This window comes from Ptiloglossa arizonensis, chromosome 13 (assembly GCF_051014685.1).
Source record: "Ptiloglossa arizonensis isolate GNS036 chromosome 13, iyPtiAriz1_principal, whole genome shotgun sequence".
Lineage (NCBI taxonomy): Eukaryota > Metazoa > Arthropoda > Insecta > Hymenoptera > Colletidae > Ptiloglossa > Ptiloglossa arizonensis.
Window position 1 is genome coordinate 6,570,337 of NC_135060.1, and position 17,182 is coordinate 6,587,518.

Sequence of the window (17,182 nt, forward strand, 5' to 3'; positions counted from 1 at the left end):
AGATCTCCGTTTGACTCGGTGGGCAACGAAGTGAATTCGAGGAGACGAGAGCGGTGGTTACGGTGGTCTCGATTTTTGAAAGACGGGGAGGTCCACGCTCGCCATCGGAACGATTCTTTTCGTCGGCAGTTCGACACTGTCCCTGTGGAAGAAACTAAGGAACGGGGAGGGGGGTGGGGGAGAACACGGGAGGGGTTGCAACGAACATGGACCGTCGTGGTCGGAAGGGGTGAGAATTTTCTACGCCATTTGCTGCGCGTCGATCCTTGCAACTCTCGGTGTAGCTACCGCGGTAGCGGTAGACAGTACGTTTATTTACAAGCCACGGCGAATGGCACATTAAGATTATCTTTGCACTACTTGTTCGTCGTACGCAGGCGCAACAACGGTCCATCGATGCGCGAGTATACATACGCGTTGTATTCCCCACGACTTTCCTGCCGGGAAATTAGCACGGTTCGCGCGTTTTACGTTCTAATCACAATCGAACACGGCACTCGGGCGTAAAGTGTCCTCTCTAAGTACTCTGAAGTTTCACCGGTACAAGGAATACCCGGTATCCCGTGTACGTAACGGCGGGTCCCCGCTAGTTTGAATCTCTTCGTTCGTCGAGCTCGGTAACCGAGCCCTCTCGGAACAACGTAACGACAGTCGACTTGTTTCGGCGTTCCTCGCGAATCCTGGGCGAATCAGACGGTCGTCTCGTTCTTCCTGAAGGGTTTCAGCGGCTGCAACTCCCGTTCCAGGCGATCGAAATCGTTGTAGTACTCGTGGTCGGACTCTTCCTCGGAACTTCTTTGTCTCACCTGAGACCCGAACGTACCATTCGTCAGGACCTTCTCGAGATCCGGCGTTGGGATACCCAAAGTCTGCGGGGTCAACGGTCCTTCGTCCTGGGACATTATGTACTCGGGATTGTCCAACGACGTTTTACCCTGGATGGTCAGGAATTCCGGGTACTTCCGGTAACCGTTGTTAACTCGCTTTGGTTCCAATTCTGGAAACGATCGAGAGAGTATTGTCGTTGTTTCGGTTAACGATTGCTTGCGAATCGCGAGTTAAATTAAAGCGAAACGATGCAGCGAAATGTTGACAAGAGTCGATGAGAACTGCTTTTTTAAAATGTGCATCGATTCGATCGAGAAACGTGTCGCACGAAGTGCATCGTATTCGAGGGGACCCATCGAACAAATACCTTTGAAAGTTTTTGCGTTTTATGTTTCTCGAGGTATCTAGGCGATCTCGAGTTCTTTAAACGACGCTGTATATTTTTTCAAGATCATCTTATTGCCGATCACTGATCTCGTTTCATCGGTGCTGAGAAAAGATGTGCAGCGTCGTTTGAAAAACTCAAGGTCGTTTCGATATCTCCGAAAATACGAGATACGAAGAATTGAAAAGGTCCTCGCAATGCAACGTACTTCGTGAATGAATTTAAGATCGAGCAGTTCTAATAGACGTTCTTGATCATCTCTGCTGCAATTTTACAAGGCATTCTTCTCTTACCCGTGGGTTTCGAGTCCCCTATGAGATCCATGTACTGCGTCGTGTTTGTCGGCAATTGCGGCGATGGCATCAAATAATCGTCTTCGTCCAATGGCAAGTCTAACTTCAGGTTACCCACTTGAGCTTGCTGATGCGCGGAGTTCACCTCACCGTCGAAACAATCGTCCGTCACGTCGCAATCTGAACAAACGGTAACGAACTCGTTACAATTTCCGTAACATTTTTATCACCTATGATGCACCTTGCTCGTACGTTCCACTCTATACAATCGATATCTGCTCATTGTACGAGTAATATAATTTTGTTCAATTTTATTCGCAACATTCGAGAAAAAAACTACGCACACAAGGGTTGAACTTTTCAATGTATTACAATAACTATATATAAATCGTTCGTAGCAATAACGAACCTCCGTGAACTCACCTCTGACACCGATCATCTTCAACGGATCCGAACAGTATCTCGAACTGGAACTGTCCGAACCTACGGGGTGTCCACAATGACCGTTCGGCGCCGCGAAATGCGGATGTTGGCCAGAGTTTCCAGGTTCGTGCGACGCGTTTCCGTTTCTGTGATTCGCGCCGTACCTCAACAACTCCCTGTCCCAGTTCTGTTGGTTCTGTGGCGTGGGAGAGTCGGCGGCGAGCGGTTTACCGTTGGGCCAACAAGTTTTCACGGGTGTGTTCGGCGGTGAGCCGGAAGTACTGGACGCCGAGAGTCCAGGTGGAATCGGTGCCCTGGATTTCGGCTGAAGGTACTCGTCGGCGTCCACCAACGCCTCGGGACCGTCCATGGCCGATGCGAGATTTCGTATCATCTCCTTTTCGTCCTGTAAAGGTGAAAAATCGTTCATCTCCGAGAATGGTATGCATATCCGCGAGGAATCCTATCCGGAGGAACGTAACCGCGTTAAGAGGCGTATCGAGACCCTCGATAAACGAAACGAAGAAAGCGACGAGACAAATTTGATCGCAAGGGACAAAGAATAGAGAAAGTATCACCAACCTGCAGTGTATACGAAGGTAATCTCATGTATTTGTCGCCCTTGATGGCAAGATATCGACCAGGATCTCTGGACATCTTCGCAAAGTCCTCCGCGAGCTCCTTGAAGCTGGGCCTGGACTCGGCGTCCAACATCCAACACTTGATCATGATCATGTACACGTCGATCGTGCAGATCGTCGGTTGCGGTAACCTTTCGCCTTTCTCCAACAACTCCGGCACGTTTCTCGCGGGCACGTTCTCGTACGGTCTGCCACCGTAAGTGAGAACCTCCCATATGGTCACCCCGAACGCCCAAACGTCCGACTTGTGCGTGAACACGCGATGCTGAATGCACTCGAGTGCCAGCCACTTGATCGGCATTTTGCCACCGGCGGCCTTGTACTGTTCCTCGTTGATGTCCAGAAGCTTGGCCAGACCGAAATCGGTGATCTTCACGCAATTGGGCGTTTGCACGAGAACGTTCCGCGCCGCGAGATCGCGATGGACCAATCTCCTCTCCTCCAAGTAGGCCATCCCCCTGGCGATCTGTGTGCACCAATTCAGGAGGGCTTTCGAGCCGATTTTGTCCTTGAACGTGCGCACAAAGTCGAGCAAACAACCCAACGGCATCAACTGAGTCACGAGCATCATCTGCGAGGTCATGCAGACGGCCAGCAACTGGAGCAAATTCGGATGTTCCACGCTGGCCATAATGTACGCCTCGTCGAGAAACTCCTTCGACGTGTTCGCTCCCGTCCCGTCGTGGAGGACTTTAATGGCTACCGGTATCTTCACGTTCTCTCCTTCCGGTACCCAGACACCCTTGTAGACGTTCCCGAATGCACCGTAACCCAGGATCCCGCCCTTTCTCATCTCCTCCTCCTTAATGATGCGCAATTTCGCCAAGTTCGGTTTCACCCCGGTCGGACGCAACGGTTCGTTGTCGTCCAAACCGGTGAACGCTATCGCCATCTTCACAGTGTTCTCCTCGGCCTTTGCTCGTACGCGCCAGAAGTACATGATCACGGCCGCAACCACGAGGAACACCAACGTGAACACCACGACACCTGCCAGTATCGCGGGCTGAAGCTCGTTTTCCATTTGGAATCGATGACCACCAGGTTCTATGGAGCAGTACGGTTCGCTGTCCGGAGGGAAGATCTTGTGAGGGTACTCGGGGGGGCATATTTCCGTGCAGTTGAACGACGTGGCGTTTACCTGAAACGAGACGAAACGTGCGTTGAGCACGAAAGCTTGAAGTCGACGTGCAGCTGGAAGCAACAGAGCTAACGACGAATTTTCTTTGTACGATGGATAGACAAATTCCAATCGATGGAATCTATCTACTCGATAAAATTCTATCTACTCGATAGAAATATTTTCTCGAAAGTTATATCTGATCGCGAGTTCCGTGGCGTAGAGCCGAATTCCTATAATCTGTAGATAAATATATATACACTTCGGTCCCATGTAATCGCAAGGATGTTCAATATCGAGTCATCTTTGTTACCGGGGTTTAATGAAATGTCAAGATACGTTGCTCACCACGTTGATTTTATAATTCCGACATTTGTGGCATTGATTCTGGCCCGGTCCGAAGCATCCTCGACACTCGCTGAAACACGGAATGCAGAGCTGCGTGTCCGCGTCCGCGAAGTGATCCGCGGGGCACTCCTCTTCGCACTGTTCGCCCCTCTTGTATTTCGTGCACTCCTGGCACACGTGCTCGTGGAAACCGTATCCGGTGCATTTTTTGCAACGAGGGTGACACTTGCGACAGACCGCCTTCCCAGCTAGAGGTTTCAGGGCTCCTTGTTCTTGAGGACTCACCCACTCGTAGTAATGCCCTGTAACGAGAACTCGTTGCGTTCACTTCGTCACCGGATCTCGATCCGTTGAATTTCATTCGCAGAAAATAGGAAACAATCATCGGAGAGTTTCCTGATACATCGATCGATATTTCCAGAGACTCGTTCGCGTTGGAGGATACTCTGATACTCTTTCTCGCTCGTAATTTACAGCACTCCTGTATACAGGAAACTTTTGTCACGTGTTCAAATCGACGAATTATTGTACGATCGCGAGCGTACAATTACGAGTGATTTGCAACGAGTCGAGAAAAGATCGAATTGGTCTAAGGGCGGTAGTGTCGCTTACCGTCCGGACAGGGTTCTCCTTTCTGCAAACATCCTTCAGGTACATGTCCGTTCATGATCGCCTTATCGCAGCTGTGGCATCCATTAGGGCCTATGTTGTTCTCGGGTCCCTCGCAACCACCCACGCAGTTCTCGTGACAGTCCTTGCACACACCGTTGTCGTTATACTTGGAGGACGGGCATTCGGGCACGCAGAACGGGCCGTCGCGAGCGTGTTTGCATTTTGTGCAGTGCTCCGCGTTCGGTCCCGAGCAAGAACCGTCGCACTCGTCGTGGCACAGCTTGCAGGTCTTCTCGTCCGCTCGGTAAATTCTAGAAAAGAGCGAAACGGACACGTGAGCCCTCGACTACGAATCTTTGGTGGAAACAACGAAAGCGACGAGTATAGTGCGAGGCTACGCGCAACGTGAGATGCAGAAAGCAGGAAAATCTCCTGGGGTTAATGTGGTTTACCTTCGATCCGCAATCTGAGGTGGGCAAATTTGAACACAACAGAAGGAACAGGTGTTATTACGAGGTTCGTACATGTGTCGCGAATTTTGATCGTTCGTTTCGATCGATTGGTATCCTTACCCTGGCGCGGTGCAGTCTTGAAGACAATCGTTCCCCAGAATGAAGTTCTTGCAGGAGAGACATTGCGCCGGACCGGATCCCCAACAACCCTCGTCGGAACACTGTTCGTCGCATACCAGTCCATCTTTTACTACGATCGAGAAGGAAACGTTGACGTTAGTTCTCGGAACGATTTACGTTCGAAACGAAACACGGAGAATAGAGAAAACTCACGTATCGAATCAAAGTAAAAGTAAAGGTAATCGAAAATATCGTTGCTACGGTACTCACTGCATTCGCTCTCGTTCCGATTGTTCGACAGCAAACTCTCGTGCTCCGAGGACTTCTTGATCCTCGTCCAATTGATACTCTGCGCGTAACAGAGATTCTTGTTCTCCAAGATGGCGATGGAGCCCGAGTAGATTTTCTTCAACGAGCTGAGCCCGAACGAGACCAACGACGTCTTCACGATGTACAACGACGCGAAATACTCGGTCAGGGTTCTTCCTCCGATCACCTCGAGGTTCCGGAAGTACGACAGATTTCTGAAGTCCTTGTGATCGCCCTGGATGTTCAGGAAACCGGTGATCTCCTTCAGAGTGCCGAACACCTCCAGCTTGTCGGGATGCATTTTCTCGTAACGTTTGCCGAAACTGAAGTTCTGATAGACGTGTTGGAAACCTTGGAAACTTTGGTCGAGGATCGTGATCGAGCCCTCGATGATCGTGCAGTCCTTGAAGCTGTCTATGTTCCCGGAGTGGACCTTCTCGACGCCCTTGCAGGTTTTCGGGCACGGTCCGTCGCAGGGCACGCATTCGCCGTGTAACGCTTTCTTCTTCGGCGGACAGGACCTTACGCAAGCTCCGTTGTCTTTCAGGAGATGTTCCGGACACCTTCTCACGCAGGTTGCACCATACGCGTACTTCCCGTCGGGATTAGCCTCCCACGAGTACGTGGTAGGATTGTACCTGAAACGGTCGTCGTTGTCGTTTCGATGCTTGGCTCGTAAACTGTACGGGATATACGAACGCCCGGCGTGTATTTCCGCGCGACTCGGGCCCCGAGACACCGATACTCCCGCGTAGTACAGATTTATCGACGATAAGGTTACTATTGTCAAACGTTTTATTATTCTCGAAACGCACCCGTTAAGCTCGAGAAATATGTATATATCGACATCGTTCGATGGACCGTTTCCATAGTGTACTTTTACCTTTCGATCGCCTCCGAGAGTGTTTTTAGTACTGTATGAAAATTTCACGTTGTTGCGTTTCAATTTTACGCGCGGTGTAACGCGTCCGTCCCCGCGCAACGTCTTTCGGTATAGAAACAATACCATTTGAAGTACGATCGCAACTCAAAATACGATAACGTCACCAAAGCTGCGCGGAACTGTGCCTTCGAGTTTAAATCGACAATCTGTACTTCGAGGGAACTGTAAAATTTCGAATCGAGGAACATGACCGTAACCGAAAGGTCGACGAACGCTCGCGGTGACGTACTTCGTCTACGCGTATCGTCTTGCTCGAAAGTTTGGAGCATTTTTCGAAACGAACGAACCTTTTTGCGCGGGTATTCGAACGTTTCACCGAAAATATCCTCGCGTATCGATCGAGTACTTTGTACGCGCGATTTAAACGCGTTAACTCTGCCAATTCGTCTCTCTGACGATATTTCTTTCTCGAAAGATACCAGTGCGCTCGAAACTTTCGTGGATCGCCTAGAAATATTTGTAAAAATCCGTCCACGAACGAGACACGAACGATAGTCTCTTTAACTATGCGACGATTTACTTACTTTTGCATGGGCGGACATTCCTGTGTGCACACACCGTCGTCGAAAAAGTTCTTGCAGGCTAGACAGTCGCTCTGTTTCGGACCCATGCAGCCACCGGCGCAAAAAAGATGGCAACACTCCCGCGGATTGGGCCCGAAGCACCTGCCCTGCCAGCACTGAGGCGAACAGTTCGTCTTCGAGTACCTTTGACAATTCTCCGGTCCCTCGCCCCAACAACCTTGCTCGCAGCTCTTATCGCACGGTGGACAGATGCGTTCCGGTGACGTGAAATTGTACACGTACGAGTACGTCCCCGTCTGACCGGTGATTATTTCGTCCCAGTTGATCGATCGGATGTGGCAGAGGTTGTAATTGTTGTACATGCCCACGCTGCCGTTGAGAATATCTGGGAACCGTACGCGAAATTTGGTCCAATTTCTTTGGAAGCGTTCGATCAAAGGTGAGAGACTAATATCGAGGTAGAGGGTTACTCTACGTCGACGTACGAGTGTCTTTTAACACGGTGTTACAGACACTGCGCTTTAAAAGGATTTGAGAAAAATCTTCGAAAGATTTGCGTTTACGGATTTTGTTTTGGATCGACTCCCGTTCTTTGACGCTTCGAATCGCGCGACAGTACTTTGCAGAGCATTGAAATCTATATCCGAACATTTTTATTTCCTCGTAAAATGTCACGAGGGACTAGAATTTTAAGACCCCTTTACATAAGGATTTCGAAATGTCTACCGACAAAGAACGAGTCGTCTACGACAGCGTAGGGGTGTTGAAATCTTCGTTGTTTTTCTCTCCCTTCTTGAGGTATTTTTAAGTATCGTCGAGAACGAGCAAAGAAACGTATCTTACCTCTGAGCGCCGGCATCTCCAAGTTCTGCATCTGACACATCGTAACGAACAGGGCGAACTCGGTTTCGTGGATATTGAGCTTGAAGAGAGTCCTGCCGCGTATGATTTGCAACCGCGGCAGAACGATCTTCCGTACGTCCACGTGGCTGATGAGGACGTAGCCGGTGACCTCCCGTATATACTGGAGGAAGCTGAGGTCGAATGTCTCGTTCTGGAGCCATGTGATCTCCAAGTTCCCGTCGACATAAGTACAGTTGGTGTACCGGTCTCGAAGATTCCGGTAGTGGTGCTGCTTGTTGGACGGAACGGAGAGTCGGCCATTGGTTCCGATACAAACTGCAACAAGAGAGAGGAGACGTTCGAGATAAAGTCCTGGACGCGAGAAGAACCGTTCACTTTTACCATTATTCTAGAAACTACGCGAGCATCTTGAAATAGTGACTTTTTGTCAAGAAAAATCGCGTCGAGAGCAATGTTTCTTGCCAACTTCGGCTTGCGTCAAAAGGTGAAAAATACATTGGAATACGTAATTTCAATTCGATGAAACCACGTTTCTGTCGAAAACTCGTTAAAAGTGCGTCGACATCGCAAGACATAGCGTTTTTCCAAGTTGAAAGGCTCGAACGCGTCATTTCGTTTGGAAAAGTCACGGTTGGTTAGCAAGTGGCGCGATTACGGTCGCGTTGTTATCGTTCGCGGCGCAGGGATATTTCGTAAATGATTCCGGAATATAAACACTGGTCGCGCGACTTCCGTGCGTCGACGGCCCTCTCTGTTCGTAGAATCACCAAGTGGAACGAGCTGAGGTCGCCACCCACATCGTCGAAAGCGCTTCCCCGATCTATAGATAGCTTTCTAAGCTTTGAAAGCGTGCCGTGCCGGTGGGCGAACCACTTCCATAACACGCGAGCGAGCGAGCGAGCGCATGCGCGCGCCCGGTTTCGTTGTGTAACCGCGCACGTACCCCGTAACGCGTTCGAATAGTTCGCGGTTACGTTTACGCGCGTACCGATAACGTGCGTAAAACTAACCCCGAGCGATCGGGGACCGGCGTACACTTTACAACAAAACCGTTCCTCCTCGTGGATGCACTCGATCGTTAATCTTCGATGCGCCGCATTGGAAACGAACCCATTTACGAACGATCCCATTTATCAACGATCGAAGGTTACGGTTTACGAATCTCGATACGGAGATAAGGGAACACCTTGTTCCCAATCGTTTCGTTTTCGATCGATAACGCGTTTTTAACCCCCCGTTCAATCGGAGAACCGTCATCCAATGATCCGTTAATTTCTAATCGTTTCAGAAACATTTTTGTTTCGCTTTCGAGCAGCACCTCGAAATTAATAACGTACCGACGGTTTTTACGAAACATCGCGGTTCTTCTTCGATTTATTTACCACCTGCTTAACAATTTCCCCGACCAACCGTTAGCAAGACACGCGAGGCGGAATATTCGATCTCGTCCGCTACGTCGAGGTTAGGCTTAATAACAGCAATTTCAGCTGCACCTCGCCTCTTACGCACTTGTGCATTCCCCGTTTCGTTTGTTTTACATTCGCGCGTCGGTATCCTTTCGCTCGCGTGCAAAGATAAATATTGCGAAGGGTTCGAAACGAACCGCAAACGATCTCCACGAGCTCGGTCGATTCTCACGAGAGAATCTTAAGTTCCCGGGTCAATATGTGTATACTTTCGCCCGGATTCTCGCAACGTTGAACACGCCGGGGCGAAAAATGATTTTAACGCGATCGTTCTCGCGTCCAGAGAAGAATCATCTGCTTTCGAAGTTTTTGCACGGGAAGGATGCGAACGTACTCCCACGGTATGGGAACAATTCACTCGTGAACGTCGTAGAAAAGTCGTAGACGATATTAATGAAAATGTAACATCGGGATAAAAATATAAAAGACGCGTGCTCGGGACTCGTAAGAAATGTACACGGACTCTTCCGATCAATTCGACCGCCTCGACCGACTTCTTTCGACGACAGAAAGAAACGTCGGGAATAAATATACGATAAATCAAGTATTGTTCTCAAGCTTGTGTTTTCCAAGATTTCAAAGCCGTTCGTATTTCTTGTTCAATCGGGCTGCGCAATATTTCTATCCTCGCAACAATCGAGATCAAAATCGATTCAACGCGCCAACTTGACCGATTCCGAAAGACGTTGTTTATCGACCGGTCGGGTTTAAGCATTTGCAAAATAAATATTGTTTCTCCGGAGCGATGCTTTCCTACGACATTCTTCCTGTCACCGAGAACAAGCTAGCTCCTCGTCGAACTAGTTTAGACGAGACACTCCGGTGTCTAACCTGAAATATTAATTAAACACGGTGAACGTGCGCGCGAAAACCAACTTTCTCGGAAAGAAGAGAGTCGAAGCGAACGAAATCGATGCAAAAACAGAGTCGAGGAATCGTTCGGTCGTTACGGGGTGAAAAACGTAATTGGATCAATTATGATTCGCGCCGGGAACGACGTAGCCAGCGATATCGACGCAATATCATTCATAACTTCGCTAATAACCGGAACATCGATCGACAGGGACGCGGTTGCTTGCTCGCTCGCTCGCGCCCAATCGCAAAAACGATCACCGATGATCGACGTCCGTCGAAAGCGAGGTGTCCCCTCTCCCCTCTCACCCCTTTGGCTCGTTCCCATCGCCGGTCCTCGCGGTCCGAACTTCTTCATCGGTTTACGTCTTCGTCCGCGGCGCAAGCCGGTACACCCTGGGGGCCCGCGAAGGGAACGGGGCACCCGTGCGTCCGCGTCGAGCCGCGTCGCGGCGCATACTCTCACGTACGCATTGTCTCTCGGAATTCGGTTTTGCTGCGTAACGCGGACTCGCAAACGAACGGCGGCGTTTGCGTTCCATCGCCGGGAACCGTGGTCCCTCTTGGCGAAAAGGGCGGTCTTAATCTGCCCCGGCGATCGGAATCATGCGAAAATAATTGCGCAACGACATCCTTCTTGCGCGCACCGCGCCAAAAGAAGACCGGGTACAGGGCGCCGCCTCGTCATCGAACGGGGACACTCACCCCCCTCTTTCACCAACGAAACGAGCAACGGGGCCCCCGTGGAAAGAAGCCACCGAACGAGAGGGAACTCGGGGGGCCCTGGCATCCGGTGCACGACCAGATGCTGCCGGTGCACCGCTGCATCGCTGCACCGCTGCACCGCCGCGACGCATCCCCTCGAGGAGAGACCAATGCAGAACGCGCGCACCGGCCCACGGCGCCACGTACCCAGGGAATGCGGATCGATCCGTGGATCTGCATCGCTACGAGATTCTCCTCGTCGACCGGACCATCCCCGGACACCCCGGGCCTCGCTCTCGCGGCGTTTTCTCTCCGTTCGGGGCCCCCGAGGCCCGAAGATTAATGTCCTAATCGGCCCGCGGTAGATAAGAAAGATACTCGACCGCGCCGCGCCGCGCCGCGCCGCGCCACGCCGTTTCTTGCGCGCGGAAATCGCGGCTTAGGTCCTCGATCGCGACGTTCGCGAGCCATGTTCCGGCTACGGGGGAATAAAAAAAAAGATTCACCGGAGTTATGGGTTGACCGTGCATTCTGGCATTCCGTGAGGAAATAGGGAGAACGCACTGGTTACCGAGAGCTTCTTTTGTCCTAATTTCTCTACACGAGTTCTGCGTTGCAACGAAAGGATCGCTGCATAGGAGAGGAAATGTAGAAGAGGAAATATAACAGAGGAAATATAGCAGAGGAAATATAGCAGAGGAAATATAGCAGAGGAAGTTGGTCAGCGCGGTACAAAGAGATTCTTTTTCGTAATTTTTGCTTCTCGACTTCCCCGTTCGCCGATAATCAAGGATACCGGTTATCGGGGTACGAGAGGATTTTTATCGTAATTTTTGTGTACCGTTTCTGCGTAACGACGAAAGGATTGCGAGATAGGAGAGGAATGTGCAAGAGGAACGTTAGTTATCGCGGCAAGGAGGCAATTTTTTTCTCGTAATTATTTTGCTTTTCGAATTCTCCGTTCGCGGACAACGAGGAGATTACGCGTCCCTTGTATATGGAGAAGACGCGAATAGGAAGAACGCTAATTATCGCGGTACGCCGAGGGTTTTTATCGTAATTTTTACTAACCCGTTCTTCGTTGCGACGAAGGGATTGCGTTTCTCTCGTAAGACGAGAGAATACGACGAAAAAAGATGCAGCGAAAATCAGCGGGAAAGTTTCCAAGTTAGTGGGCGACCACGCGATTATAATTCCATTAGCCAGACGTACACTGGCATTCTCTTCGAGAGGAAAACGTGTAGCTAGAACGCTAGTTACAGCGGTACGGGAGTATTTTTATCGTAATTTTTCCCCGTAGGTTCTTCGTTGCAACAGATTGCGTTCGTCTCGTATATGGAGAGAACACGACGAGAAGAAACGAGGTGAAAATCAACAGAAGAGTTTCCGAGTTAGTGGGCGACGACGACGCGATTATAGTTCCATTAGTTAGCCATACACTGGCATTCCATCCGTATGGAAAGCACCTCATCTTCCCATCATCGTCACTGTGTTTCCTTTCTCGTTAATTTTCCCTGTCGTATCTTCTCGACGTTCGTAAGAAATATCATCGTCCATCTGTATTGGAACACCCCCTTATATTTCGTAAAAGAGAGAGGACAACACTTTCGAGAAAAATACGATTCTCTTTGTGGGAATCTCGTAACCTTTTTTGTATTATTTTCAAGAATTTCAATTATCATTTTGTACGGGAAAAATATCTCGTTCGAATAGGTTCCGCTCGGTGTATGAATTTAAACTCCGTTCCGAGGCTGCGGAAGCGTTTCGTAAGATACCGCACGCGCAGAAACGGTTCGAAAAATTTCCTTCTCGAGACGAATCACCCGGAAGACGCAACGCGATCGGGAAGACCATCCATCATTGATAACGACGAGTTACGCATACGTCGGGACCAGTACCCCGAAAGTTTCACACGTTACCGAGGAAAGAGATTCGTCGACGCCTCCGCGACGACTCGAAAAAAAACTACTCGGATCGTGGACCTCGAAGGGCGAAGGTTCGTTCCGTTTGCTTTCTTTTGTGCGTCGCGATCGTAGCGTTTTCGCGGTGAAAAGTGGATCTCGAGTCGCAACAAGGAACGACCTTGTCATTGGCTATCGGAAGATCCGGTACCGCGTGTTACGAAGCCGCAGCTTCGTCCGCAGAGGATCGTGCTTTGTTCGCGGTGGACTACAACCGGTATGGTCGGGTATTAATTTCTCGCTACGAGCCGAACGATGCAGAAAACTCATCTTTAATCGATAATGAACGCGAACGGTCTGCGGATTTCCATTCCTCGTTCCTATATAAGGGAGCACGGCTCGTTCGGTGTTAAAAGCTTCCTCGTCTTTTCTCCGCGACGAATGAAAGTTAACGTTCACCTTGTAACATTGCTTTCATTATGATCGAGCACGTTCTCCCAATCCTTCGAAGATTCCAATCGTTACCTTTTTTGCGAGTTGCATTGAGTATTTTTGGGCCCTGCTACCTCGAACTTGACGCGCGTTTACGAGACCTCCGCGTCCTTTGAACCGCATCGAAACGCGAACGCGGAAAGAATTTCATTTCGAGCGATTTACAAACGCATCGTGTCTCTCGTGGTCGCGAGGAAAGGACCGATTAGCCGCTCGGATGGTGTTTCTTCGAAAATTCCAACGCGTTCACATACCAACGGACTAATTAGCAGGGTTCGCGCGTATATGAGCTTCGTCTATCACGGGCTGGCCGCCGCGATCGTTGGTCGTTCACCAAGACGCGGGCAACGTGTAAAACTAGTCGAAGGGCGACTTCCGCTAACCGGAGGCGCCGTCGGTTTCCTTTTCAGGCAACGCCACGGTCTGAACTCTCGTACGTCTCTCGGCTCGTCCGTCCGTCTGTTCGTTGGCTATTTTACAACAGAAATCGTTCCACCTCCCGTTCTTCCCTTTTATATTCCCCGGGACGTACGCGTTTCTCGTTCCACTTTGCTCCGTGACGAGCAAAACGGCGATACGATGGAAATTCTACGGGAGGGAGAATATAAGGAGCGCTCGTTCCGAACCCTCCGGGGACGCGTCGATCCCGTTCCTCTTCTTCTCCCTCGTTTCTTCGTAACTTTTCACCGCCTCGGCGTACCGCGGCACCGACTCCCGCTTCGCTCTCGACGATGAAAACTTACCAACGATTTCTGCGAGCGACGAACCCGCGACGGCAAAGTTCGATCCCCCCGGTTGATAATCGTCATTCTCTCGGTCGAATTTAAAAGAAACCACCGATAACGGGATACACCTGTACCGTGTGCGTCGATAACGACCACCGCCCGATCCAACTCGTTATGGAAATCTTTTTCTACGCGCTATCTAATCGTCCGTGTACCCGCGCCTAGATAAAATACGTTTACCATTCGCTCGCGCTCGAAATCGTGAATACATCGGGAAAATTCTAACATAGAGATTCACCGCCGCGTTCGAGCAACGTGACTTCTTGGTACAATGTTCCGAACGACTTTTTCATCCGTTCCGATTTCTTTGCGCTCGTGGTCTCTTCGATGCTACTTTGTAACCATTAAGAAGACGACTTCGACGACCTGTAACGCGACGAGTTTCCATCAATTGCGAAACTCGAAACGAAGCGTACGGCAATCATTTCTTCTCCAAAAAGAATTCCCTTCGTACGAACACAAAATCGCAAAATGTAAACGATCGTTTCCAATGAATTCAATGCTCACCGAGTACAGTCGCGAACGATATCTTCGCGAAATGAGAAACGATGGAAATAAAACGTTTCGCGGTAAACCCCGGCGAGTTCGAAGAACCGTAAATTATTTCAGTGTCCAATGTCGTTACAACGAACCGAAAATTACCAAACGGGATAACGTCGGAGAAACGTCGGCGAGAAACACGACCGGCGTAGTGGCCCTCGCAACGTTTCGGGGGTAACTGAATTACGAGACACTCGATGCAACCGCATCGCGGTGCATCGTGGTACACAGGGAGGAGAGTTACGACGACGTCGCGATAAAACGAAGGTGAATTCGCGCGTTAACCGTATGGGCGTACGAACGGGGGAGAAAAGTGGTGGTTTCGGGATCCAGAAGTGTCGGTCGAGGTCGGCGAGGCAACACGTTCGAGGTTCCAGCGAGCCGGGGCTGCTACGAAATTCATCGGCAATTTCCTAGCCCCGAGGTGGGGCGTGTAGAGGGTCTATAGAAACGTGGCAATTATCGTCGACAACGGGGTTACGAAAATTACCGGTGCCGAGGCCCTCGTACGAGATTAAAATTCTCCTAAATTTACCAAGCCGATGCACGCTTCCGAAAGACAATGACGATATCGATTACGGGTTACGGGCGCGAATTCGACCGTTCTCCAATTACACGGGAGATTCTAGGAACGTTTCCCGAGACGTTGAGTTTCGCGCGTCTTGAGAAACGAGATCCACGAACCGCGTAGCTTGCGATATTGAAAGCGTTCGCAAGCTGGTATTCTTGGAAACTGTGAATGTACGTTGCGTTCTTGAAAATCGGCCGGTGAACTTTCGGGAGATTGATCTTATCTCGAAGTAAGTAGAGGATTTTTACTCGGTTCTCGGAGTAAGTGGAACGCTTGGATTTTCTATCGTCGAAGTGGAACACTTTTACTCACTTGTCCTCTAAAATAAATAGAACGCTTGTATTTGTTCTCGAAAGTAAATAGAACACTTTTATACGTTCTTGAAAGTAAGTGGAATACTTCTGTTGGTCTCGAGACTAAGTAGAACAAGCTCCCAATATTGGACCAATTTCTAGAATCCTCCGCGTGTCCGCAACTTTTCGGATAGATGTGTCTCGCGCGATCGTGATAAAATCGTGATATTTTTCGTTTACGATAACTGTACTTGTACCTTGAACCAGGAAAGGAAGTGTTTCCATACGCACGATCGTATCGTGTTTTCTCACCGACGCGAGCGAAACAAGCGTCCGATGTTCGGTCGTTCGTTTCTGGAACACCTTGTAGAGACTCGATTTCCACTCCTGGCAAACACTTAGTTAGTCCCAATCTCGCGTAAACTAACATTACCGCAATTTAAGGCCGTTTCGGGGACAATTTTCCGAAAGATCCTCGTTCAATTTATGTACATATATTTCACGCTGGTCGTCGCAAATTGGTTAACCGCGTCGTACATCGAAGACAAAACGCGTAAAGTTTGCGCATAACTGGTAATTCGTTTAGCGTGTATCGGGTTTCATCGAACGCGACACTGTTCCCTTGTTTCTCGCAGCAGCGATTAATTACGATACGTTCGACACGACGCGGAAGGATGGATCACGTTGAAAACAAAAAAAAAATTTTAATAGAAACGGGTAACACCGAACGCATAACCTTAACGATCTCCGACGTACGAGGTATTTTATACAGGGTTGTTCTCAACGTTTGCAAACATTGTATAGTACTTGTAAAGACATAATTTCGTGACGATACAAATTTTTTTCCAACAGAATCGATAAGTGTTTTACGAAAGAACTCGATAAAGTAACTTTCGAGAATAAAAATACAAGGGTTTTAATTAATCTTAAAATCGACAAAGCTTCGGAAAAGTTTACCTACCGGAGTATCAAAATTGTGATCTCCGATCGTTTCAACGATAGATCGTATTCGTTTTAATTTAAAAAATCGAGTATTTCGCAACGAATTAATTTCCAAACGAGACACCCGGTACGATCGTCCGAATCGGTAAATTGAACAATTTAACCCGAAAGTGTTGCATTGTTGAAAGGAGCACGACGGTGGTTGGCAACGGTGCGCTCAAGATGCAGAATAATTATGCAAATTTTTGCGATTGGCTCCCATTAGCTTCCCGAGTATAAGCATCCACAATGTGTCCGGTTTAAATATGTACGATCGATTACATTTCACGCTATTCGAGCTACGAAGACTCGTTTGCGAAAATGTTACACGCCTTCGAAGCGGGAATACGAACACGTTCGGTCGTCCTTTGCGTTTCTTTTTTTTTTTTTCGGTCGGTGGCATTGTTCGCTGCGATCGTTTCGCCGCGTTAAAAAAAGTATGCATACAACACAGCTTTTCGTAACCATCGGTGGCCAAAGTATACGTTCGAGTGGAACTTGCCGCGAGCGAATTTCGAATGTATACCGATTATCGATCTATTATCAACGACCGGAAATTATAATAAATTTCGCCGGCAAGCGTCGGTACAATTTGCTCCCATTTCGTCCGGATGTTTAAGAGGATCACTTTCGAAGACCGTAAAAAGATACTTCTTTTTGAATTTGTTCCTCGAAACGCTATCGATACTAGCTTCCTTTCTGCATATTTATTTATGCGCGTATCGAGCAAACGTACC

The 17,182-nt window shown here is 49.2% G+C and overlaps 1 protein-coding gene across 2 annotated transcripts in view; it reads right to left on the minus strand.

The window, feature by feature from the left end:
* Nucleotides 1–275: 275 nt before the first annotated feature.
* Nucleotides 276–17,182, minus strand: part of Egfr (epidermal growth factor receptor) — a 209,480-nt gene continuing 192,573 nt past the window's right edge. For both annotated transcript variants that reach the window (XM_076325982.1, XM_076325981.1), the window contains 10 exons: nt 7,839–8,174; nt 6,996–7,380; nt 5,490–6,166; nt 5,220–5,349; nt 4,648–4,958; nt 4,036–4,337; nt 2,512–3,708; nt 1,930–2,335; nt 1,507–1,686; nt 276–997 (listed from right to left, as the gene is read on the minus strand). In XM_076325982.1, the coding sequence (XP_076182097.1) occupies nt 690–997; nt 1,507–1,686; nt 1,930–2,335; nt 2,512–3,708; nt 4,036–4,337; nt 4,648–4,958; nt 5,220–5,349; nt 5,490–6,166; nt 6,996–7,380; nt 7,839–8,174 (4,232 nt within the window). In that variant the 3' untranslated portion in view covers nt 276–689. The remainder of the gene's footprint in view (nt 998–1,506; nt 1,687–1,929; nt 2,336–2,511; nt 3,709–4,035; nt 4,338–4,647; nt 4,959–5,219; nt 5,350–5,489; nt 6,167–6,995; nt 7,381–7,838; nt 8,175–17,182) is intronic.